Source organism: Aplidium turbinatum, chromosome 6 (genome assembly GCF_918807975.1).
Source record: "Aplidium turbinatum chromosome 6, kaAplTurb1.1, whole genome shotgun sequence".
In the NCBI taxonomy this organism is placed as follows: Eukaryota; Metazoa; Chordata; class Ascidiacea; order Aplousobranchia; family Polyclinidae; genus Aplidium; species Aplidium turbinatum.
In genome coordinates this window covers 24,767,741-24,793,973 of record NC_137477.1, presented here as the reverse complement: position 1 = coordinate 24,793,973, position 26,233 = coordinate 24,767,741, and the positions used below count along the sequence as shown (strand labels likewise).

The 26,233-nt window shown below is 38.8% G+C and overlaps 1 protein-coding gene across 3 annotated transcripts; it reads right to left on the bottom strand.

Moving 5' to 3' along the window:
• Positions 1–1,150: 1,150 nt before the first annotated feature.
• On the bottom strand, positions 1,151–21,134 carry LOC145772016 (N-acetylglucosamine-6-phosphate deacetylase-like). 3 transcript variants are annotated; one of them, XM_082583822.1, is made up of 9 exons: positions 11,427–11,562; positions 10,742–10,878; positions 10,364–10,503; positions 6,442–6,493; positions 5,749–5,958; positions 5,040–5,139; positions 2,976–3,109; positions 2,597–2,726; positions 1,151–1,827 (listed from the first exon to the last, which is right to left on the bottom strand). In XM_082583822.1, the coding sequence occupies exons 1-9, from the start codon at positions 11,486–11,488 to the stop codon at positions 1,560–1,562; spliced, it is 1,233 nt and encodes a 410-aa protein (XP_082439948.1). In that variant the 5' UTR covers positions 11,489–11,562; the 3' UTR covers positions 1,151–1,559. The 3 variants fall into 3 exon arrangements, with proteins under 3 accessions (XP_082439948.1, XP_082439947.1, XP_082439949.1); XM_082583821.1 differs by lacking the exon at positions 5,040–5,139 and adding an exon at positions 5,170–5,269 and having other exon boundaries at positions 1,153–1,827; XM_082583823.1 differs by lacking the exons at positions 5,040–5,139; positions 11,427–11,562 and adding exons at positions 5,170–5,269; positions 20,577–21,134 and having other exon boundaries at positions 1,154–1,827.
• Between the last annotated feature and the right edge of the window lie 5,099 nt (positions 21,135–26,233).

Sequence of the window (26,233 nt, the reverse complement as noted above, 5' to 3'; positions counted from 1 at the left end):
GTCGTTTGAGACAACTAAAAAATCTCAAAGTCTAGACAAATGCTGATCGAGGTGTATATCATATTAGTATGGGTTGCCCACAAACCTTTGAATCACTGTGTGGGTAGCCCATGGTCTGCCCATAAAACATGTGGGCAGTCCATGGTCTGCGCATAAAAAATGTGGGCAGCCCATGGCCTGCCCATGAAAAATGTGGGTAGCCCATGGTCTGCCCATAAAAAATGTGGGCAGCCCATGGCCTGCCCATGAAAAATGTGGGTAGCCCATGATCTGCCCATAAAAAATGTGGGCTGCCCATGTTCTGCCCATAAAAAATGTGGGCAGCCCATGGTCTGCCCATAAACAAAGTGGGCAGCCCATGGTCTGCCCATAAACAAAGTGGGAAGCCCATCAATATTTCATGCTTAGCCCATGATCAATAATTTTATGTGGCTAAATTTCTTAAAATGCATTTATATGATCACGCATTTGAAGATTGGAAGTTTTATATTCCACCTTGTCATTTAGCAACACATTCTGCAAGAAAGCCCATATTGGGCGCATATGGCAAAAACAAAAAACCCACATGCCCACAAGCCCATTAAAATAGTATATGGGGCCCATATGGGCTTGCTGGCTGGGAATTTGGATGAGTGTTAAAATGTGATAATACGTAATCTCTTGTTATTTCGTTATTTTATAATAGTGTTTAAATTCATATTGTTACAGATCTACCATATTACACAAACAACTTCTGAAAAATCATAATTCGAGTAACAATTGTTCCTTCAGGCATGCCTTTAAGTGTCCTGCCAACGACACAGCCGCAAGCGGTGTCGAACCGGCGCCCTTTCGATTGCCGTTCCTGGGCTCTCACCACTTGGCTATGCAGCCGAAAACAATTGTGTGGAAATAGTTTAACTTTAATGGATGGATTGGATATAGTCAAATTAGTTAGAATGTCCGTCAACAGAATATCATTAGACAGCCAATTAACATTTGAAATCTTAATAAAACCATCTTTACACATAAAACATATTTACCACAACATGATGACTATGTTGTTTGATGTTTGATGTCTTTATACAACCCGCACAACCTATTCAATCAATATATTGTGATCTTCCAGTCTAGTACTGTATTAGCCTACTGTCTCACTCGCTCCTTTGTTTAGCAGATTTCAAACTAATTTATAACTTATTATGCAATAAATATGTTTCTTTATTTGCAGGAAACGAGCGGAAGTTGTTAGGCTACAAGATTAATTCAAAGTCTGATGGCCATAAACAATAAACATCAACAAAATGACATAAGCAACAGCAGCCAGCTTAATGTGATTCTGATGTAGAAATTTTAACATACTAAGTTTTTTCCAGAGTTTCACCAACGCCACACTAAAGGGTGATGAAATCTCTTCAGCCAACCCGGAAAATAGGTCACTCTCCATTACAACCAACTATAATGTTTGAATGACTGAAAATTATGTTGTGTAATACATGCAGCCCAATATGTTTAATTAAAACAAAAAGCAAGAATTATAACCATGATTAAGTGCATAGCAACTAAAAATAAATTTTTGTCTACGTTTTTTCGCGTATCAGTTGTAAACCACGTGATGTGAACTGTGGGGAAACGTAAGCCTCCTTTCCCGCCAAGAATGTCGCTTGGACACGCAACTCATCATCCAAAAGTATGAAGTCCGCATCTGACTCGTAGTCCAGCGTTCCTTTCCGTTTCTCCACTCCGAGGCAAAGAGCGGGATGAAGAGTAGCGGCTTCCAGGGCTTCTTCCAAAGAAGAACCAGTTGCAGATTGAAAATATCTCACACAATGGTCCATAGTTGCGATGCTGTAAACGAACGAGATTAATCTTTGCACTAGCCTACTGTATAGTTTGATTGTACCATTAGCACGCCATTAATTGTGCCATTCAAAAAATATCATAACCAGCCTAACCAGGGCTGTGGAATCGGGCGAAAGATATACGGCTCCGATTCCTCGATTTACAACCGGTCGACTCCGATTCAGTATTGCCAGATTTTTGAGGGTTGCCAGTTTTTTTTAAATTGCATCCTTTTTCATTTTCTTTTTTAATTTGATTTCGCTAAAGTTGTGATCGAAATTGAAACAGCGACTTTCACAAAAACTGACAAGAACAAACACTTCTATTTTCCGGTATAGACTTAGAGCGCAATACGGTGAAGAAAGACTATTTAAAAAAAGGTTTGCAAAAACAAAAAATTGTTGATCGTTTTGAATCAAGCCGGAGTCGGCCTTTTCTTTAACAACTTTACAACTTTGGTGATACCGCAGTCACACAACATGTGGTGTTAAGAAGTTCTTATTTGCAAACACTGTTTGGTTAATGCAGGCAAAAGTTATGTAAATATTTGGCCAAATTTAGACGATATTACAAAGTTTTTTCCAAAATTTAACAGAAAGTTTATTAAGTGTTGAATATTAATAATAATTTTATCACTGTAGAGAAAGTAGAGTAATTTAAACTGTTGAACTTAACATAGCAATTTTGATGTTCACAACACATGCAAATTTTTCGACAACGCAGGTTGCCGAGCGTAAGTTGCATGTAAGCGATTTTTAAACGAGTGTTGCGCTACCTGCCGGCTAGGATGTTGCTGTCAGTCAAGTAAGCTCCAAAACCGGAAATTTGCACACTCTGTTGTCCCAGCTGATAGATTCCTGGTTCAAGTCCCATAGCGGCAATGGCGTCAGTTATCAAGATCAGACCTTGGAATATCACAAATTTAGTAAATTAAGTCACTGTCTGGTAGCACATGCATGATTAGTTTTAGATTAGATTTGAACAAAAAACGTGAAAAAATGTTGAAATGGTCTCTTCAATGTCAAACCATACAGCTGACCCTTAACAAAGTTCAAACATTTTAATTACCTCGTAGATTTATCGCATGATACACAATGAAACCAGCACGAAATATCATATAATTTTAATATAATAGATTGATCACGGCCATATACCTTTAGGATTTGTTCTGTAGGCGATTCTTAGTGCGGCTGGGTTAGTGTGAATCCCATCTGATATTATTCCGTAATATATCTGAAGGTTTTGAGGGATCTTTGAGCTGGTTAGTAATCCTACTAACCCAGGGTCTCTAAACAATCAGTACTTCATGTGTGAGTAAAATATTAAACCAGCAATAAGCTGTGAGTGCACGCTTAGTCAAACACATACATATATCACACACACACACTTGATTTTATAACACGAATAGATGTGCAATTCAGCAAGAATATTGTTGCGGGTCATCATCCGTAGCATAGTCCTCAAAGTTTTGTTGTAAAGTTATTACACTGTGTTATTGCGGAATACCTCAAAGTTTTCAAAAGTGATAACATTGTCAAAAGTTTTTATATGCCACTACAGACCGACGGTACTACACAAAATCAACATGACAAACGCTAGCACTGCAATTATTTACATTGTTATATGTCATTTGCGAACTAGCATGAAAACATCACGTTCAACACAAGATTCCTTGTGAGCAAAGTGCAGTGATTATGATCGCGATTGACAGCGGCGCTTTCACGCGAAATGCATCAGATGATTTAAACCGCAAGGAAACTTTGCAACAAATTGATTGCGCAACGATGTTCAAGGAAAATGGTTTGTACAATGTACATATGTACCTGCAGCAACCAAAGCTTTTATGCCATTTTTCAAAAATAAAAAAATGCTTCTACACCCAGTGATTGAAAAAGAAGTTTGGCCTTCAAAACCAAATTAATATTTCGTATCTTGGAAACATCATTTTGGAAATATAAGGAATTTTTAGGAGGAGATACAGATTTGAAATAAAAACTGAAACTATTATTATATATTGTTATATCAAAATAATTATGTCATATGGACATAAAAGCTAGACCTACAACAAAGAAATTCACAACAAAATTAACGCTTTTCAACTCTGGTGCTACAAGAAAATATTTAAAAAATCATATAAAAACACATTACAAACGAAGCAATTAGAGCAAAAAATTGGAGTGCAAGATAGATGGTAAGATGGGCATACAATTTAGCATAACAAAAGGTGCAATTCGAGGGACGTATTTTGAAAGGATTAGCAGGATAGCTACATCAATTGGTTATTGAGGGTAATGATGGAAGCAAAGAGGTGCAGGGGAAGAAGGAGACAAACTTATGGAGATGATGTAAAACAGTGGGCTGACTTGTCAAGCATCGGGGAAGCAAAAAGAGTAGCGGAAGAACGTGGCGTGTGGAAGCAATTGACAGCAACCTTCATTTCGGAGACGGCACATGATGATGATCTTGAAACCGTAAAGCTGAAGTCATGGTAAAAGCTGCTCTGCAGAGACTACCAGAATGTTTATAACAAAAAATTTTTTCGCGTTTCAAGCCATGCAGCAACTGACAACTTCAAATACCACTACATCAGATCAAATTATCTAAAATAGCATAATCGTAAAAATTGTTTCTCTAGCCAGCAAAGTAGCTATCTTTGCATCGTTTGAACGTTTTGTGACGTTGAAACGATAAACAAATTACAAGTTTTGCAAGCATGCTTGTAAAATTGCTGAAACACGATTACAATCATGATCATTAAAGCAATAATATATGAATAACAAAGGTTCTTGCGTTTCGTTGTGGGTGAATCAGAAGAGAAAGCATGCCATACTGAAAGTAATTAGTAACGACTGATTGTAACTCACCAAGAGTGGAAAATACTGTCAGACTGTCGGGCAAAAACCGTATAAAATGTGACCAGCGAACCTGATTAGCGCTAAGGTCGTGTACATTTGATGCTAATTTTGCAACCGTAGACGATTCATGCTTATTGCTTCTGTTGCTAACTTATTTATGAAATAATTGTTTCCCGATTCAGATAAACTTGAAAAAACGAGTTGGTCCACCATTGACTTACAAAATTTTCTACAACTTTACGATTTCATAAAAAAAGCAACATAGTTAATGGGTTTTTATCAGGTATATAAACATTCAATGCAGAACTAAAATTAAGCTGCTATTGCTTGCGCAAACACAGAAAAGCCATTGGAGCAAAGTACCTTTTGTGAAACAGTTGCATACCATTAAATAAATGAGTGATTACCCTGGCTCCGTGGCTCACTGCTGTCTCTGCCAGAGACAGGTTCGCCACTGAATGGCCTGTGGTAAAATTGAACAGAAATTTAGTACCTGTGGTGAAATGGCAGCATGGCATTAAAGAGATGAGTAATTAGATTTGCTCCATGGTTCACAGCTACTTCTGCCTCTATTAGATTACCTACGGAATGCCCTGAAAATTTCGAAAAATCGGCGTACTTGATGCTTTAAGAGAAAGAAAAGTGAAGAATATTTCCCAAGGTAAGTTTCACGCCTAAAATTTTATGAAATCTATTTTCACTTGAATGAACAGATTAAAACAACCTGTTACTTTTGATGCACTTTTCAGTCTTTTCTATCATGTAACATTAACGTTTAATTTCAAAATGCAGTACAACTATTTACACATAAAAAAAATAATAGTCCAGAGGAATCAAGTGAAACGTTATTCTAAAAAGTGGTATTAACAATTTGTTGTTAAAAATGCATTGAAAAATATTGATTCCTATTAGAAATGCATGCACTAGTTTTATCACAAATGATAAAGACGGCATAAAAAACAGCATGTCAAAATGACTACTAAAAGATATTCCGATTCTGCACAACAAAACTACATTAAAAACACAAATTAATTCAACATTGGAAACAATCAAATAATTGCACTTTGCTTACCTAGAGACACATTTATATTTCTGTCTCGCAACTGTTCAATAACTTCAATGCAATTTTCTATTTCAGGTGCAACTGTCACTATAGAGACGTTATCTAGGTTTCCATACGTGCTCATCAATGTTTCAGATCCTTTATCCAAATATTTTATATACTTGGCAGGGTGGGCACCTCTCTTTTCTTTGCTTATAAAGGGTCCTTCCAGATGAACGCCTAGAAAGTTTTTACTTTGCTCTAGTTTTTGCCATAGTATTGTTTCTGTAACTTAATTACTATGCACACTGCACAGTACTATCTTTGTTATTGCAAATGTTATGATATTATATGCATATATTACTGAAGTAATTCTGTCAACTCTAGTGGTAAGCTGCACTTTTGTTAAGGTTTGGATGTTGATGATTACTTTTTCTACTTTATTTTATTTTTTAAGTTTTTGTAACAAAGGGAACATTGGTAGAATTTACGAACTGAGCATCAAGTTCATCAAAGGCCGCATCGGCTATGATGCTGTAATGGTAGTAATACATTCAAACATTCAAAGTGGGTAAAACAAATAAGTGCACAAAAATACTGCACTCCATAAAAACAAATCTAAAAACCATTCATCAATAAAGTCATTATTTCAAAAAATGCACAAATATATTTAGAGTGAATGCCGGTTTACATCACCTCACAGTAAGCAGTAATTACAATTACCTAAAACTCCAGCACCTTCTTTTGATTCACATCTTTTTATTTTTGGTAAAATCTGAGAAAATAAAATATGCCAGTTCAAAAAAAAAAATCTTTTCGATTCAAAGTTTATTTGATGTGTTTGAAATACAAAATTGTTCAGTAAAACAACTTATATAATGAAATAGTCTGTATATAATTCTTACAAAGTATTGGATGGGATTTTATTTGGTGAGAACTTGTAAAGTCTGTGGGGAAATAATGTAAGAATTTCAACTCAATGCCCCATGCTCAAAATGTAATTGTAAATGTAATTATTCTGGAATGCCAGCTTTAATTTGCTGTATACAGATACGTATATGAGCTCTACAGTCCTAATTTTAGAGCTGTAGACTGTAGAGCTGTAGGACTGTAGAGCTGTATGGACTGTAGGAGTCCTACAGTCTAGGACTACAGTCTAGGACTGTCCTACAGTCTAGGACAGTCCTACAGTCTAGGACTGTAGACTGTAGAGCTGTATAGAGCTCTACAGTCCTAATTTTTAAAACCTTAAAACATTGAACTTGATGATGAAAAAGTCTAAAAAAGTATTGTAAACTATTTTTAGTCAAATGGTAACATTTCTTAGCTGGTTTGATGGGAACATGCTACAAAAAGATTGTTAACATTTAAAGACAACTGAACAATTACAAACACAGTCAATCATAGGCGCCGACTTTTATTTTTGCATGGGGTGGCGGATAGCACAATATGGCAACCTAAAAACTTTCAAACTGCATGTTTTTGTTTGATTTTTACTAAGCGTGTTTCGTACATGCAATTGTCTTTTCACACCTGATTTGTAGCTCGATAATTTACAAAGCAACTTTAAAACAAAGCACAGGAAGTATGTCGTGAATTTTATTGCTATGTTTCTGCTCTTGACATTTAACATTTGGCAAAAGTATTTTTGCGAACAGCAGCTCTGTCAATCCAACTGTTAATCAACTGGTCAAGTTGTAACCGTAAAGCTTCAGCTTGGTAAACATTTAAAATTAGGACGTGGTTCAATCGCTGTTGCGTCATGGTAGATCGCAAGTAGGTTTTTATGCGCCTGAGTGCACTAAACGATCGCTCCGTCTCGCAGGTGGTGGAAGGCAACGATAAGTATATTTTCACAATGCAGACCACGTTTGGAAGCATTAATGAAATTGTTTCATTATATTGATTAAGAAATCCCATTGTAAACCTAACAAATGTAACAATGACTTATGACAAGTAACAAATAAAACGATCGCAACAACAACAAGGAAAAAAACTCGTAGCCACGTGTTGCGTAATCTTCACGTAGCTTGCATGATGTTACGCGAGTATCATGCTTGTGACAAAAACAATCAATCATTTTCTTCGCAATACTGTATTGGTTCACCTCTTGCTTTACGTTGACTTGAAGCGAAAACCAATGATCAAAAAAAGATTTAAACGTCCGTTCAAATTACATTTATTTGCAGTAAGTAATGTAACCTAAACGGGGTGGCTGCCACCCCGCCAATGCGGTTACGGGGTGGCGTGGCCACCCCGTAACCCCGTAAGTCGGCGCCAGTGCAGTCACGGAATGGCCCGTTTCGGCGAGTCCGATTCGGCGAGTCCGATTCGACTAGTCCGATTCGGCGAGTTCCCTATTCGGCGAGAGCCTTTTTCGGCGAGTGCCCTATTCGGCGAGTTTTTGAAATTTTTAAAATGAAATTATCGGGTACCGTAGCCTAATTACAATTGCCGTTTTTACATCGTTTTAACATCGCTAAACGTTTAAATCGTGCAGAAAGGAATAAAAATAAAATGTTTGAACTATTAAATTAAAATTCGTCATGTCAGTTCAGTTATTTTTATTTTTGACCATCATATCAAAAACAATACACGTCAACATAGCAAAGGTCGAGAAAAAGGTAGAAGCGACAAAACGCGAAGTTAAAACGTGCTTGTGACCGAAGTAAGTTATTGAGTTGAAAGAAATTTGGCACGGCCGCAACACCTTCAGAAAAATTTAAGATATGAAGGGAAAATAAAACAAAGACAATGTTACAAAAAAAATCATGTTTATGTCTATAAGTTAGTACTTTTGAATAGTTAAAATGATTAGTTTGGATCAACAAATGTGTGACCTACAGCTTAGATTGAAAGGAAATTATCGGGTACCGTAGCCTAGTTATCCCGACCAGCAAAAATTTGTTCCAAGAACCCAGTTAGCTTAACAGTTCATTTTTACATTGTAGTAACAGAATAAAAAGGCTAACCAAATGTGTGGCCTATCGTTTTAACGTCGCTAAACGTTGAAATCGTGTAGAAAAGAGAACTTTGCTGACTAGGATACGTTGAAACTGAAAAACATTCACAGAAGCCCTACGATACGTTGCATTTTTAAGATAATGTATTCAGACGTTGAATCAATGTACAAATGAAATGTTATGCTAAATGGGTTCTTGGAACAATTCGAAAGGCTTCTGTGAATGTTTCTCAGCTTCAACGTATCCTAGTCAGCAAAGTTCTCTTTTCTACACGATTTCAACATTTAGCGACGTTAAAACGATGTAAAAACGGCAATTTTTGCTGGTCGGGATAACTGGGCTACGGCATCCGATAATTTCCTTTAACAAATTTCAAAAACTCGCCGAATAGGGCACTCGCCGAAAAAGGCTCTCGCCGAATAGGGAACTCGCCGAATAGGGAACTCGCCGAATCGGACTAGTCGAATCGGACTCGCCGAATCGGACTCGCCGAATAGTAGCAGACCCGTGCAGTCAATATACAATTATAGATATAGAGCATAAAATGAAATTTTGCATGAAGCTTTTCAGGAATCAGTTGCAGCAAGTGCAAAAAAGTGCTCAAATGTAGCTAGCGGAACTAATGTAAATGACAAAAAATTAAACTGGCTAAGTCATGCGCTACAAAAGGTTTCAGGCTAGGTGGCCTAGCAATTGTCAGGTGCAACACTGAAAACAAAAATAAAAAGTAAGCAGGAAAAAGTTGAAATTCTAACTGATGGAAAGCAATCAAGTAAAAGCAGAAAATATTGAATTAATATAAAATCAAAATTGTTTGCCGTAAAAAATAGCACACAATTTAGTTAATTATAATGCAGCACTAAATGCCAAAAATGTTAACTCAAATGAATAAAATAAACTAAAAAGTGTGAAATATTGAATCAAAATGCGTGATAAAATTGTAACAAATCAGAAAAAGTATTATAGTTAGTAGGTTAGGGTAACGATTTGAAAACAAAGGCAATGATATAAGAGGGTTGAATCAGTTATAGCTTTTTAATTTAAATTTATTTCTGTACCCGCACTTTGAAATTATTTTGTCTCTTTTATTGATGCATGAAAAAGAATCTGCAGTGGCGATGAAAATCTTGTCTGTGAGGCACAAATCGCATCTTCTTGATCCAAATTCATATATATAGCATTAAATTGGTGACAATTTTCCATTTGATTATACAATTTGTGTTATGATTTTTCAAAGACCAGATTAAGGTTGATGTTGAATGGAGTGATTAAGCTTGATCTTCCAAGAAAAGCACTGTTTTCTAAAGGTGAGTTCACCAAACCTATTGTTGCATCATCTTGACAACCTTCAATTTTCTAGGAACAAAGTTTCAAACTTTTTCTGCAGGGTGAAGGTGAACCACCCCATGTTTTTACTTGATTGCTTTCCATCACTTAGTAGCATTTCAACTTTTTTTTGCTTACTTTTTATTTTCATTGTTGTGCTTGATGATTGCTCAGCCACCCTTAGGTAGCACATGACTTAGCCAGTTTAGATTTTTTTTTGTAATTATATCATAAGTTATATATATTTTTAGCCTAGTGTACTTAATCTCACAAAAGTAACATATGAACTGTTATTTATGACTTGAGTGCATTTTTCAGGTCAGGATATGACATAGAATTACAAGTTCGGGTAATACCTGATTATAAATATGATCCGGAGAAGTAACAAGGGTAGGGCAGAATGAGGTAACGCCATGTTGCAAGATGCCAGCTGCAACTGTTTTAATTCCACCTTCAACATCAGCAACATTGGAAGAAAAATCAACATGAAAACCACCTGAGAAAAAAACGTAGTAGGATTGTAGCTTATAAAGTACTACCATATAAAAAAATCAAGTTACAGAAAGTATATAAAGCTTTAACACTTGTGTACTAACACAGATGGTGTTTCTCCCATACATCACATTGTGTAGAGAAATTGATATTTTAACCAAAGTTGTTAAACTATAAGAAACCAAAAATAATAATGTATTACCATACGACTTATGACCTTTTACCTCATTTAAATTAGTTACCATTTAATTGAATATCAATATATCCAGGTGAGATTATTAATCCATGGCAGTTCACTCGATAGTCTGGCTTTATTTTCTCTTCAAAAAATAGCATTCTTGGGTCAAGAATTATGCCGTCTCGAACCCATAAATCTTCCCTGAAATAATACAATTATTACAAAATTATGACATAACTATGAAAGCATGTTTGTTTATTCATAGCTCATATTTTACAATAAGAATACGGTACAACAGATAATCATGTTCAAAGCATTAATTAATTATTTATAGCCTGAATTGTTAGCAGGTCAAACTTATATAAATCTATCAACTACCGGTATGGTATATAATATATAGAATAGATATTATAATTCTATTATCATCAAATGTAGTTTTGGTCATTTTGAGAATAACTAAAACAATGTTGCAACATGGCTGCTACACTGAATTTAGTGTCAAAGACTGAAATTAAAAACATATGGTATCAAATCAAATAATAATGAGCGATAGGTACAAAACGTATCTGCAGCAAACCTATAATACCATTGAAGATAAAGACAGTTTAGTTTTCGAACAGTTGCTACACATGAGTTCAGTATCTACGGTACATTTTCGGCTCTTATGTTTAGATTAGACTGGCTAAGCAAAGTAAGCATTCTAACCATTTCACTCAACAAATAGGTATATAATAAATTTTTATGCAAACCAAATAAGCTTGTGTTTCCATAATATCCTGCAGTTATGGTATTGAGTTAACACTGATTTCATGTTTCCAGAATGAAGTACGATAAAACAGACCTAACTCTTCTAGCCGTAGTCTAATAGGCCTAATATAGGCCTAAAGTATCCCTGATAAAACAATATCAAAATGAAGAAATACGGTAGCCTAGTTGATATAAAAGCGGAGATGCACAAAATTAAAAAGTTTAGTTAACGCCCTACAGTATTAAAATTCAGTGTGACCAGTTTTAAATCAGTCATTAGCCTACAGACTTAATTGCTTTAATTTTAGGTTCGTGCAGGTTGCTTTAACTGCAAGATACAACTACAAGTTTGTTTTCATTGTGGAACTGAAAGCAACCTCTGTGTGATTTTCAGATAATCTTGGTCAAGATAGGGTAAAACCATTTTTTTAATTGTAAAAATGCTTTTTTAATAATAATCATGCTTTTACAGGAAGCAACGAAGTGACATATAGTTTTCGAGTCAGCTGCTCCCCTTAGTTTGTCTTTGCCGAGCACAGTCGCGTGCTCTGGAGCAGTGTCGAACCCATGTCCTTTCGAACGTCGCGCAGACGGGGTGCAACCTAGTTCGTACCCTCAGTTCGTACCCTGAAAAGATCGAGAGAAAAGATTAAAAAAGCCGAAGTCGCTGATTGCAGTTTAATAGTAGGGATGGGCAAATTCAGGTCGATTTTTCAGGACTCATTTTTTCTAATGCCATTTGGGCTGGTAAATATAAATCCGTTGATTTTTTTGCTCTATGACGTCATAATAGGTTGGTTCAGTGGCCATTTTCAAAATGGCGGCCAAAAATGGCTATTTTGCTCTCAGGACATACGAGTGAGACGAATATACCTGTGCAATATGTTTAAACATATGTTTTGAGGGTCAAAGATTACGGGTCTGCTACTATTCGGTGAGTCCGATTCGGTGAGTCCGATTCGGTGAGTCTGATTCGGTGAGTTACTAACTTCTAACCCCTAACCCAAACCCTTAACCCCTAACCCTAAAACGGCAATGATAATTAGGCTATGGTACCCGATAATTTAAAAAAAAAATTGAAAAAATCCCCCGTTAAGGGATCGGACTCACCGAATCGGACTAACCGAATCGGACTCACCGAATCGGACTCACCGAAACGGGCCATTCCGAAAGATTACAATAAAAGCACTTTTAGCTACCTGGCATGATACCTTCTTGTATTTTTCTGCAGAAAAGATCATTTTAGGTTATTATTTGTGTATTTATTACGATCGTTTGAGCTTCTGCAACCATGCAACCATGTTACCAGGAAGATTGAGAAGGCACTTTCAAACTGCATGGAAGTTCACGGATATTCGTTTTTGTACTTTTAGTTCGTGGTTGTTGTCAACTTTCAAGAGCTTCGTTCACTGAACTTCACACATGAAGCGAAAATGGCGCGCAAACTTCCGTCAGCTCAAGAAAACTTACATCCCGATTTTTTGTTTTGCTGGGTCCAGGTTCTTAGGCTAGGCTATTGAGAGTTTTGAGGTTAGCGGCTTATCCCGTGGGTGTTGGCTTTTAGTGCTGCAAATCCTGCCGTTCAGATTTTTTTGACACTGTGGTGGTTTAGTCAGAACGATAATGTTTTCCATTTTTGTTTGCAAGCTATTTTGCTTTCTGCGTGAAACGAAATGAGCAACAGAGTCGAAGAGGTAGATCTCCACCTTTATTGGAAGTTACTGGTATCTTGAGCTGAAAAAAACTTCTGAATGTGATGTAACAAAACCTTATACAATCGCCATATTCTGCCATATCATAGTGGTCTACCACAAGAACGGTTTGAATTAGGGGAATAACCGTTCCGTGAGCTTCCGTCAACTTATGTGTAGTGTGAAAGGTTTTTGATTTCAATTTCTGTGAACTTACCTGTAGGTGTAGTCTGAAAGCGCCTTAGACTTCTTCTGTGTGTAATTTCATGATATTTACTGACCTTAGGCTCCTTTGTCTACATCCATGTGTTGACCACGGCATAGATAAAGTGTACAAAAATGCTGAGCAGAAAATTGGATTGCAAAATCTCTTACCACTAACTGTTGGTGAGAAAGTCTTCGGCTCCCATGGCACATCAGTTCATACCTTAAGACTCATAGCACTCGCTAAGTTGTTTTCACCAAGTCATGCGTCTCACAGTGTTTCGCTTTACAATGACTATACACAGTGGATGGAAGATAATAATATTGATCACCGAGTATTCAGAGGATTTGTATCTAACCGATTTGGGCGTATTGCAGATTTAGCGCGGCTGTATTTGCAACATCGTGTGCACATAGATGCGTTTTTAACCAAGTGGTAGACATCAACAGCAATAAGTTGATGCTTGCAGTTGCCGCATACGTTCAGAATGAATGGTTCACGCGATGCTCAGAAATCTACACCAAAATGGGATATGTAATCATATTCCTTCTGATGCAATTTTTGGGCATTGATGAGACTGACAACAAAGTGCGGCATGACGACAGAAATTGGAATGGAGTGAAGGTTTTTTTTTTATCAAAAATTGAATGTGATGAAAGAAGTGATGGAGGCTAAGCGAGAAGGCGAACCAAGTGGTCTGGATAAGTTGGAAGCTGCAGTGATGGGGGAAGTTATTAATTCTGTGGAGAGGCAACTTTCGGCAGTCGAATTCCTGTGGCAAGATGTAAATGTGGGCGTAAATAGAGAAGCACTGAAGCAGGCACCACTGACAAATTTGGGCTGCGAGTCACAGTTTGCAAAATTTGACAATCGTATAAGAGTTACAGGTGGGAGTATGTCTGTTACTACACACTCGCGGAAAAATGTGGTTTTCACAAATGGCTTACTGGTGGACTTCAGCTTTGAACAAAAATCTGTATTGGAAAAGAAAGCACGCTGGAAATGAGCAAGATGCTCAGAAGAAGTCAACAGCGTAAAAAAACTGGAATCAGACTTTCTGGCTACTGTCGAGGCACCAAAAAAACTTTCACTAAATAAAAAAGCAGATCTAAAGAACAAAAAGACACAGAAGACCTTACGTCAGATCGACTTGTGCAAGTTGCATGGCGGTCCAGTTACAAGTACATCGCTTGATTAATTGGAATGTTTGAGTGGAAAACAACTTTTAGCCGAAGTTAGCCATCTTCGACTAACTATAGCACCCGAAATTCGACAAATGAGACGAGTTAAGGCGGCTGACGGACGATACCGGGTTGAAAAATTTGGTGCAGAAGAACTGAAGTCCTCCATTAAAAATGTACTAAAGCCAGTATCCAACATTACGATGACTGTGGACTCTCTTTTGAGCAGAATTATGTAAACTGGCATGTGTAATTATGCGGGAATGATTGTCAATGAGATATTCGTATGATTATTTTCTGTTAGATGGTGAAACACACTAAAAAAATTTAATTTTTCATGTAAAAAGCGTTTTTTTTTTGTACTTTCAGATGATATCGCCACAGCAATGCAGTGAATCGCAATACTGAGTTAATTTTTAGAATCTACGCCCCAAACAACTTATATTTAGACATATTACATGACCCATATGATCAAATCTTTATCTGATTGATGGAGAATATCAATTTTTCAGCGGCCATTTTGAAAATGGCCGCTGAACCAACCTAAAATGACGTCATAGACAAAAGAACTCATCGGATTCTTATTCAGAGAGAAAAATGGCCATAAAAAAATTGAGTCCTGGAAATACTATCATCAAAATGCCTTTATTTGCCCACCCCTATTAATAGCACAAAGCGAAACTCGCTGATCGGAGTTTCGGCAAACAAACTCGAGGGTTAGGGTTAGCGGAAACTGAGGAAAAATGTTTGCGGAAACTGTGATCAGCGAAGGTTAGGGTTAGTGGTTCCCAACCTGGGGGTAAATTACCCCCGGGGGGTAATTTGCTTGTTTTTGGGGGGTAACGAGACCCGATTTAGAAACAGTGAAACATGTGAAGGTTGTGAACTTTATAAAAGCGAAAGAATTGAACAGCCATCTTTTCAAGAAACTGTGCAAGAAGATGGGAGAAAGATACGAAGCATTACTGTACCACACAGAAGTACGTACGATGGCTGTCTCATGGCAAAGTGATAACCCGCCTGGTCGAACTTCGTGAGGTTGTCCATGTTTTACTGATAGAAAAGAAGTCCGACTAGGCTGAATACTTCTCTAACCAACAGTGGATTTCCCAGCTGTGCTATCTGGCTGATATCTTTCGTAAGTTGAACAAAGACAATCTTTTAATTCAAGGCAAGAATGTAACTGTGATTGACACCAAACTAGCCGTAGCAGCATTTATCGCCAAGGTTAAATTGTGGAACAAGCACGTTGGAAGAGGCACAGTGGCGCAGTTTCAGACACTTGGCATGTATCTCGAAGGCAATGGACTTAAGTTGACAGCGGCGTTGAAGGAGGACATACCTGACCACTTAGGCCAGTTAGCCAAGAAGATGGACAGCTACTTTCCGAATTTGGACACGGCTAGTCTCGAATGGTGCACTGAGCCCTTCACATATGATGACAGCCAGGTGGATGATGACGACTTTCTGGCCAAAGAAGAAGTTATCACTATCCGAATGAACAAAGCGTTGAAACTTGATTTCAAGGGGAAAGGCTTGGATTGGAACCCTTCAGGTTTGGCAGACTCCAGGACGCACCAACATTAGCGACACTGCATTAAATATCCTGACATCTTTTTCAACAACGTATCGCTGTGAACAAGGATTTTCAACTGTCTTGGGAATGAAGACAAAGAAGCGTGATCACTGATCACCTGAATGTCGAAAGCGACACAAGAATCGCCCTCAGTACAAGAATCGCCCACAAAGCCCAGGATCAAAAAGCTGGCGGCTGAAGTCCAGGCCCAACCTTCGCATTGAATGTTTACCACGCATTGTTATCTTGTATTCAGTATTATATTGCATTTTGATTGTCATAGTTAGCCCTTTGAAATACCGTACATAGCAATGAACGCTTTTGTTTTTGAAAATTGATGTGGGGATAATTAGCTCACTTTAAGGTGGAGACTAGGGTAACAGCCAAAAAAAGGTTGGGAACCACTGGTTAGAGCATAGATTAGTCTATGGTTAGGGTTAGCGGAAACTACGGAAAAATGTTTGCGGAAACTGCGATTAGCGACTTCGGCTTGGTGCTATCTTTCCCTCGATCTTTTCAGGAGAAAAATTTTAAAATGTTTGCGGAAACTGCGATCAGCGACTTCCGCTTTTTTTAATTTTTTCTCTCGATTATTTCAGGGTACGAACTAGGTTGCATCCGCGCAGACGTTCTTACCACTCGGCTATGCAGCCGACAAATTTTAAGTGGGCTACATTGTTTACAACCCTGAATTCGGTTGTGTACCCATATTTTTTCTACCGATTCTAGACCTCTGCTATGTTTGTCAATATTGTTTGTCAGAAATACAAAAAACTGAACCGCAATTATTCTGTTTTGATAAAATTTTGGCAGTGGCTATTTGACCGGCTCCGGTCTTTGAATCTGAAACACTATTTGACCGGTCATGACGTCACTACATAAGCACTTTTTTCTTTTTCTCTTTCAAAGCAAAAGACGATAAGCGGCTTAAGTTTTAAATTCAACACGTTTACTTCAACTGAATCCGTGGCGCATACGTAACGTCTCGGGCTGCCATTCTAGAGGGAATGAGTTCGATTCTATCCGGAAGCGTTCTTTATTTTTTTTTAACTAAATTTTTGAAAGTGGAAAGTTGTCTTGAAGGGTTGGTTGAGATGATGATTTGAAACTTGACTGATTGTTGTGCGACAATGAGACTGGATTTAATTTTTAACTTCGGACTTCAGCGAAACGTAATCTTACAGCCTATTAGAAGGTGTGATTTTTTCAGAGAATTTGTGCTAAGAAATGAAAGGAATTTGTTAAAAATAAAGACTAGAAAAAACTTTTTTAATTTGTTTTGAAACTTTTTTATTCACTTGTTGATTCATTCATATCAGTTTGTATCCTTTTGTAGTTAAAAAAAAAAAAAAAAGAACGCTTCCGGATAGTATCGAACTCATTCCCTCAAGAAAGGCAGCCCGAGACGTTACGTATGCGCCACGGACTCAGTTGAAGAAACCGTGTTGAATTTAAAACTTAACGCGCTTATCGTCTTTTGCTTTGAAAGAAAAAAGTGCTTATGTAGTGACGTCATGACCGGTCAAATAGTGTTTCAGATTCAAAGACCGGAGCCGGTCAAATAGCCACTGCCTAAAATTTTTGATACAATTTTGTTTGTTTTGTTCCAGAGTTCAGCGTTGCCATTTTGTGATTAGTCAATACAAAGCTTTCCCAAGAAGATTTTGATTTGTTATGGATTTGTGTCACTTTTACACTGGACTGAGAAAAGTTTGCTAAACGATAATAATTTACTTCAGGGATATCTTGACATTACTTGTTTTTCATATCTTTATCCTGCATTGCGGGAAAGCGGACTTGAGCGCTATGCATCGGTGTACGCCTTCCGACGTACACCTGACCCACGCTGCAGCCGACGGCAATGTCTGTTTCCGGTTGTCTACTCTACTAATGACTTAAATTTGGTACTACCCATTACTCGAAATCGATCACTGGGTAGAAGCAATTATCGTAAAGTTTTTTGCCCAGAAAAACACCAGCAAGTACGGGTGGCTGGAGTCGAACATGCAGGCTCGCTGTTGTTTCTCTGGGCTTGCTGTTGTTTCTTTGGGCAAGAAACTTTACGATAATTGCCTCTACCTATAGTGATCGATTTCGAGTAATGGGTAGTACCAAATTTAAGTCATACGTAGAGTAGACAACTGGAAACAGACATTGCCGTCGGCTGCAGCGTGGGTCAGGTGTATGTCGGAAGGCGTACACCGATGCATAGCGCTCAAGTCCGCTTTCCCGCAATGCAGGATAAAGATAAACAAACAAACAAACAAAAAAAGGCTCTCGATTGCGAGCCCAAGGCGCAAACTACTCGGCCACTGCTGCCGATTACAGGATATGAAACTTGGAATATGCCTGAAAAACTCTAGGGCTATTGTCTGGGGTCTATTCTGTGGGGTGATTTCTCGCAAAGTTCTGAATCTATTTTAAACGTTATCCTTTTCTCTCGCAACATTAAGCAATCTGTTGAACATGAGTCATGAAGATTAGCCTAACTTAATATGAATTGCAGTGGTGTATTTAGAAAGTTTGTTGGGGGGGGGGCAAAACATTGTGTCAGTCAGTGGCGTAGCGGCTGACTCGGCGGCTGGAAGCCAATGGGGGGGGTCTGGGGGTAGTACACACGTTATGAATAAGTAGTCTCAACGATAGTAGGCTACCGTTCACAGAAAGCTCAAATTTGGTGAAAATGGCTGTGAATTATTTCTACTTGGGTTAAAATTAGACTTGTTTGACCATTTAAATATGGCGGGAGCAACGGCGCGGGAAGTAGGGGTGCTCAAGGGGCTGCAGCCCCCCTAGAGAAAATTCAGCCCCCCCTGGAATTTTTAATAATTGCTTCAGCCCCCCCTAGAAAATTCTGACAATTTAAGGTAGGCCTACATAACATAATTTCAGAAATTTTTTCGAACACTAATTGCTACGATGAATCGAGTTCCTGTTACGTGTCGCGCTCATCATTTGCAATAAAAAGTCGTCAATCACAGGGAGCAATACCTCTCAGTGGCGGTGCTAGCCACCTTCCCTACTAACACGGCGGTACATCGTTTATTGGATATCATTCTGCAATATTTACATTTCATGCGTAGGCTACTTCTGAACATTACAATAATAGCCTACATGATATTGCTTTGTCAAGTCTGACCGACATGACAGAAGATACCGTAGTAGCAGCGTTTCTTAACCTTTTCTGACTTTAGCACCCCTGTAAACAGGCCTGACCAGTTTAGCACCCCCTAACTATCATTGACATAAAACTACTACAGTACCGACCAAAAGTTTAGTAGGCCTACAGGCCGAAATTTTAACATGCCTTCAGATCGCTGGAGATATATTTTGTAATGAAGTCTCTTGTTGTTTAACAAACTGAGCAGTTGTTTTAACGAAGTTGATTCAGGATTTGGTATTTGGCTTTCATTCACCAACAGAAATTCAATTATATATAACCATATGTAAGTGAATCAACTCTCTTAAAACAAGAGCACCGTTTGTTAGGCGACAAAATATACCGCCAGTGATCAAATAGCATGTCAAAATTTCGACGCCGCCATTAAACTTTGGCCTGCACTATTGAAAGGAAAGCGAAGTACAAATTGATCATTTTGTTTATCCTTCAAAACTACTGTCGTCATTGGTGATAAAAAAAAAAAGGAAAACCCGAGAATAGTAAAAGAACATGGACAAACTTAAGCATATTTAAGTTACCCAGCTGGGTATCTAGTTACACATGTATCAATATGATTTCTGTTGTTGCTTATGTGTGACCAATTTCTCTATTCGAGGCTTCGTGTTTGTCAAAGCTACTCTCATATCGTGGAGCAACCCATGTTGAAGGCGGCTCCGGCCAATTGTTTTGATTTGGAGCATGGTGGAGAACGCCTTTTCACACAGGTAGTTAGTCGGAAATGGGACGATCAATTCCATTGCTGCTCGTGCCAATGCAGGATGTGCTGTCAACTGGTCACACAAGAAATCAGCAAGCGGAAGGACGAAAGTTTGTCCCGCAACTCTGATTCACCTGCATGTCAATCATAGCTTCTCCTTTAGTCTATTAGCCTATGATCACTCATGTCTGCCAAGAAGGCTGCTGTATCCACTCTGGATACTTTGCCATGGTGGTTTCTAGAAGCGAGAGGTGAGCAACAATATTACAACAAAACACCCACCAGATAAGTTCGCACAATCTACTCAGGATCAATTTGAGTATTTGACTGGGAGATGACTACAATGACAGCAAATCATGTAGGCTACTTCGAAACAGCAATCATTGATATGACAACTGCTGATACTGGCAGAATAACAAAAAAATGCAGAAAATAAAATGGCATTTTTTGATATTATACTGCATGCATTTAGCACCCCCTACAGTCTATTCCAGCACCCCCAAGGGGTGCTAGCACCCCCGGTTAAGAAACGCTACGTAGTGCAATGAGAAGAAACGCTCGTGCAAACATATTCGGCTTGGTAAAACAAGCACGCACGACGCGGCTTTATTTTGCGATTACCTGCAGCGGGGAAGTTTTTCAGCCAGCAGAAGCCGTCGCAAGACAGCTCCAAAGATCTTTGCTTCTTCAGCTTTTCAGCTTTGGAATCAATCACCACTCTCCGCGAACGGATCAAAAATTTCAGAAAAGATGAATCCGTTTCCAAGCTTATGGAAGCAGCGAACGTCTTTGCGTCTGTCAATAACCTAAAGACGCCAAAGGATCCCCGAGTGAGAAAAACTCCAGCAAGATTTCGAAACACAGAGGAATCGGATGCTTTGTCGTCTGCGGGAGAAGGAGCGTAGAAACGGCAATACATCGAAGCCCTTGATTTGGTTCAAGCTGAGCTTGATCGAAGATTCGACCAGGCGGATCTGCTTACAGCAGCCAACAGAGAGAAAGTCCTTTTGATCTATGCAAACGGTGAGGAAAGATCTGATACTGAGATCAGCTTACCCAATGCCATCAGAAAAGATAGCCTAAAAACGGAACTTAGCCTACTTTGCTCAGCGATGTTGTAAGTGGAAAAACCGCAAACTCCGTTCAAAAGGTTGCTGAGATACTATTGCAACTAAACCCTCAAACACTAAATCTTTTCAAAGAAACGCGAAAATTCGTGGAGCTCTGCTTTTGCCTCTCGGTTTCGGTTGCATCATCACAACGTTCTTTTTCTGCTCTAAGACGCCTGAAAACGTGGTTGAGAAGCTCAATGACACAAAAACGACTTACGGTAGGCCTATTCATCTTGCGTTGATGCTTGTCCACCAAAACATTTTGGACACTGTTGATGTCAAAGAACTTATGACACAGTTTATAGAGAAAACACCTGAGCGAAAATCAATCTTCGGAAGCGCGTGAGAGCTCATTTCTACAAACTGTCGTTTTCATATAACTTTCTAATTTGTTCGTTTTCATTTTAATTTCCTGAACAGCTGCTTTGCTGTTTGCCGTTCTTCATTTGTTACAATTTGCAATGTGTGTGTTTTAGCGTCGTTTTTTTTTGCACAGGAGGAGACCGAATGCCCAGTTGTCAATGTCCCCCCATGTAAGGGGGGTCTGGGGGGCTTCGCCCCCCAGAAGCTGACAACACTACGACAGCTTCAGCCCCCCCTAGAGAAAAATAGTTCCCGCGCCACTGGGCGGGAGTATACCAAAATGTCATATGATGCACCAGAACAGGGGATGGGGTTAGTTGAAACCGTCTGATAGGGGGAAGAGATACAAAATCAAGAGCGAATTTACAGAAAAAAGTTACTGTTCCAATCAATGAACCAACAAAAGACATCAAACTCTTCAGAACAAACAATAGGCTAAGTTAGTCCTCCCGACCTCGAATACCATTTGAATATTCTCGGCGATTTGTAATGACAATTTACAGTTTGATGCGATGGCTGCGCTTGGCAAATATGTCAATGACTGCATCATAGCCTACTCGAGTAGCCTACAATACCGTATTCTTGTAAAATACATCTGAGCTAGACCATCCAAACGTGGCTCGGTCATGGTCGTGCGGTAATAATTTTTCAGGTAGCTTACCGGTAGGCAGTGTTGTAGGCTACGTTGACGCCGTCAATTTGACGGCTTCAAATGACGGCGTCAACTTTTTGTTGACGCTGAGGCTAGCGCCGTCAGTTTATGTTTTAGGTAACGGAAGTGACAGCGCCGTCAATTATTTTGCCGATTTTAAGCGTCAAGCGCTATGCGTCATTTTTCGTTTTCATGGAAAATCTCGTTTCACTATGAGAGTTAAAATTTAACTGTGTTTGACGTTTTGACTTTCAGACTGATAGCAATGAACAATCTTTTGTGTGGCAGCTGTTCGTCTATCCAACTATGCAGTTTCAAGTTTGTTTATCGTAGCCTATCCTGGGTTAATCCGAGTCGAGAAAAGACGAAATCGTCTTTCACAGCTCGAAACAGTCTCAAAAACCAAACTCGTTACAAATCGAATAGCCTACTTCCATTTTGTGAGACCCTGGCTAAAATAGCGCTAGAAATTAGCGCTAACGCTGACGCCGTCAATTCCTTTAAAAGCTTACGCAGTACTTTACGCCGTAAAGTTTTTAGGCAATTCGCGCTGATGCTGACGCCGTCAATTTATTTCATTGACGCGTACAACACTGCCGGTAGGCTATTTCAGTGAACTAAAACATCGCTCATTCGAGCCAGTTGTAACTGGAAGCGTAGCAAAGATTCAAAGCAATTTATGGAAAATCGGATAAGTGCCGAGTTTTTCAGCAGCTTGACACGCATCCACAAGAGTCGCAGGTCGTCTATCCACAAAAACTGCAAGCCAATTCGCTCTCCACCTTTGCAATTCAATAGTAGCTGCGAAGCAATTGCTTGGTTCAACAGCCAGCATTTTATGGTAGGCTACCGGTAGCCTAAAAGTCGAAAATCTCGTCGACCGGGCAGTCCTCATCTTCATGAATCAATGAAGGCAAAAATGTGCTTAGGCTACTTTAAAAACTAGCAAGCAGTGCTCATTGAATCTCCTTTGAATTTGTGCCATGCCATTGTCAAAAAAATGAAAAAAAATGTTCGTTTGAAATAGATCTCCGCAAGGATAAAATCATCGATGAATCATCCAAGCAATTATGTCTTGCGCTACAACTTTTTTTTTCAAAATTTGTATTTTTTTACCTGATCGTTAGCCTAGGGGGGGGGGGGGGGGGGGCGGGCCATCGCCCTTTATCCTCCCTCCTAAATACGCTACTGTATGAATGTTACGCAAAGTTGTGGATCACAGCATCAAATGTAGGCTATGTTAAAACCTCGTTTTCAACACTCAATCTTTGGATGTAGGCTACCTCTGTATGTATAAAAGATTCTCATTTCTCAAGACTACAAAATATTTGGAAAAGTGTTCCGAAAGTTGCGATTAATGATTTTCTTGAGTAAAGATCATGGTTGGTTGGTTGGTTTTGAATCTTTATCCTCGGACTGACAAAGCCTTGATTGGTTATTCCTGGTAGTTTCGCATACTTGTAGTTGTAGAGGCTCTTGACACAGGGCCGGTTACCGAGATTGGCAGAGTGAAGTTTTCCGATTGTTGAAGTGTTGTTGGAGACTTATTCCATTCACTAGGTGCCGCTGAATGGAGAGCAGTCCTGAGAGTGCGTTGCTCAAGCGCATACCCAGAGAGTCGAACTTGCGCCGCGTGATTTTGAGCCGGCCGCGTAACCAATGAGCTAACGGGGCGGACTAATCATGGGACTGAATCATGAGTGATAAGTTCCGGTTTGCAGCTCAAGTTTGCTGTGTAGGCCTAACTTTTGTCATTAATGTAGGCTACAACTTATTTAAATCTGTTGTAGGCCTACATGATTGCAACTGCAATAGGCTACGATAAAATTTCCATAGAACTTCAAACTAATCGATGATGTGTTATGTATTTGAGTAAATTGAGTTTATTTGTAGCCTACATTTGTTACTAGACCATCAACGGCTAGCGAATCTTTTCCAACATAGCCTGCGACAGAGTAAATTTCGTCTGTATGGTTGAAACAGTGAAGCGGTTTTGTGGGAGCGTCAGCTCCGATAGCTCAGTTGGTTAGCACAGGTAGGCTAACTTTTGGAACGAAGAAGCTTTTAGATCAAGCGGCGCTGATTCGACTCTAGGGGTGTGCGCTTGAGCAACGCACGTTAAGGACTGCTCTCAAGTCTCAATGGAATAATTCCCCGGCAACAAGACTTCAACCCGGGACTTCAACAAACGAAACTTCACTTTGTCAATCTCGGTGACCGGCCTGCGTCAGTGATTCAAACCCTCCACAAGTAGGCTATGCGAAACTTCCAGGATTAAGCTCTGCATGAAGGTTTCCCAGTCCGAGGATAAAGATTCAATCAATCAAGCGTTCCGTTCCCAGAAAATCTTTTTCTTTTTGATTCATAGTTTCCACAACAAATTTAACTTGAGAGTAGGCAAGCCTACACTTTCCAGTTTTATCTAATTTTGTTTACATCTTCCTGCAATTTTATTAAATTCGTCAGCTGGTTGACCATTGAACCACAGTCTCTATAATACTAGTCTGGAAACTCAATGGCGTTGCTAGGCAAGGCTGTGTCTTTGCATTTGAGACAGCGCCTCAAGTGTTGGTAGAGTACTTTTGCAAGTCGTAGCCAAAAGTCTAGGCAGTAGGTAGGCTTAGCCGAGTAATGTCAACTGCAGGTTGTTTTAACTTTTAGTAGGCTAAGTTCTTATTTGCAGATTACCGCTAAATAGGCCTAGGCTATTTTTTCTTATTACCAGATTATCCTTCTAAGTTAGTCTTAAGATTTTAATATGGAGACTGTGGTCAAATTACATAATCTGCTTGGAAGGTAGGCTATGCAAATACAGGCATATTGCCAACTATCAACGGTGAAACTGTATGATATTGTGGTTGCAGACTGTTTTTAACTAATGTAGAATGTTTAGGATGTTAGTTACAGTTAATATCTAGCATGACTACAAGTAGTTAAAATATGATGTGAGTTTTCAAATTGCTAAGGAATTGATTACTTTATAGTTTGAAGTAGTGGTCTTTAAAGTTCATAAGTTTCAATGTACCAAGTATATACAGCAGCTTAATAATTGAAGGGTTTATAATTACTAAATATTTGTGGAAGCTTTAAGCTGAAGTAGGCTTAAAATTAGTACCGTAATTGGCAGATGCTACTTAGCCAGCATCATTTCCAAAAACATTGATTGATCAATTAATTCAGTTGACACTTACATAAGTGCATAAAGTTGTTTTATTTAGTGATAGGCCTACAACAAAAAGTTGATATGTTTCAATCTGTGGCACTCAAAATAGTCACTCCCAAAAATAATTTGTAAACAAAGAGCATTAGCAAGACAATTTTAAGTACGGTACTGGTAAGTATGCAGGTTCAGTAATTTAAAGCGACAAAGGTTAAAAGTTCTGAGATTTAACTTGTATTATATATATTATATAGTATATACCGGTATAGCAGCGTTTCTCAACCTGGGGGTCGCGACGGTCATTTGAATGTGAATTTCTCTTTCAATTGGCTTGATGATTTCTTTGTTGTAGTTAGCATAGATGATTTATCTGATGTTGAACTGTTGATGCTAATGTTACGTGCTTTGTTAGTGGACACATTGGACGTAGTGTATCTCACCGAAGAAAGCGCTCGGCTTGCAAAGAATTGCTTGTGCAAGATTATAAATGTACATAAAATCCAAGACTGTGTACCAGAGGAATATGCCCAGTTGTTTGAGTTAGCTGATCGTGGAGGTTTGTCAGCTCCTACAGATGGTTGACTGCACTACATGATTTTCTATATGTTTGTGTAGAGATCCTACCCCAATCAAGGAACTTCAAACATCCTCCGAAACCAGGCAACAATGAGCGACGTGGCAGCCGTGATACCCCCCTTTCAAGGGTTAATATGCTTGCCCATGGCAGCAGGGGACCTGGAGCCACCGGAAACACATAGGCCTAACAATGTTGGCGTTGCAGCGGTATTCATTATCTTTGTTTAATTTTCCAAAAAAATGAATATATACAGTCTTATATTATTGGCGATTCCATGTAGTCTTATGATTTTAAATGTTATAGTGAAATGTTTATAATGCTAAAGTTACGTTTTATTAGTGTTTGCATATTTTTCCTCACCATATACTCAATTGGAAGTGGCTACTTTTCCACACTTAACGCCGTGGTTACAAG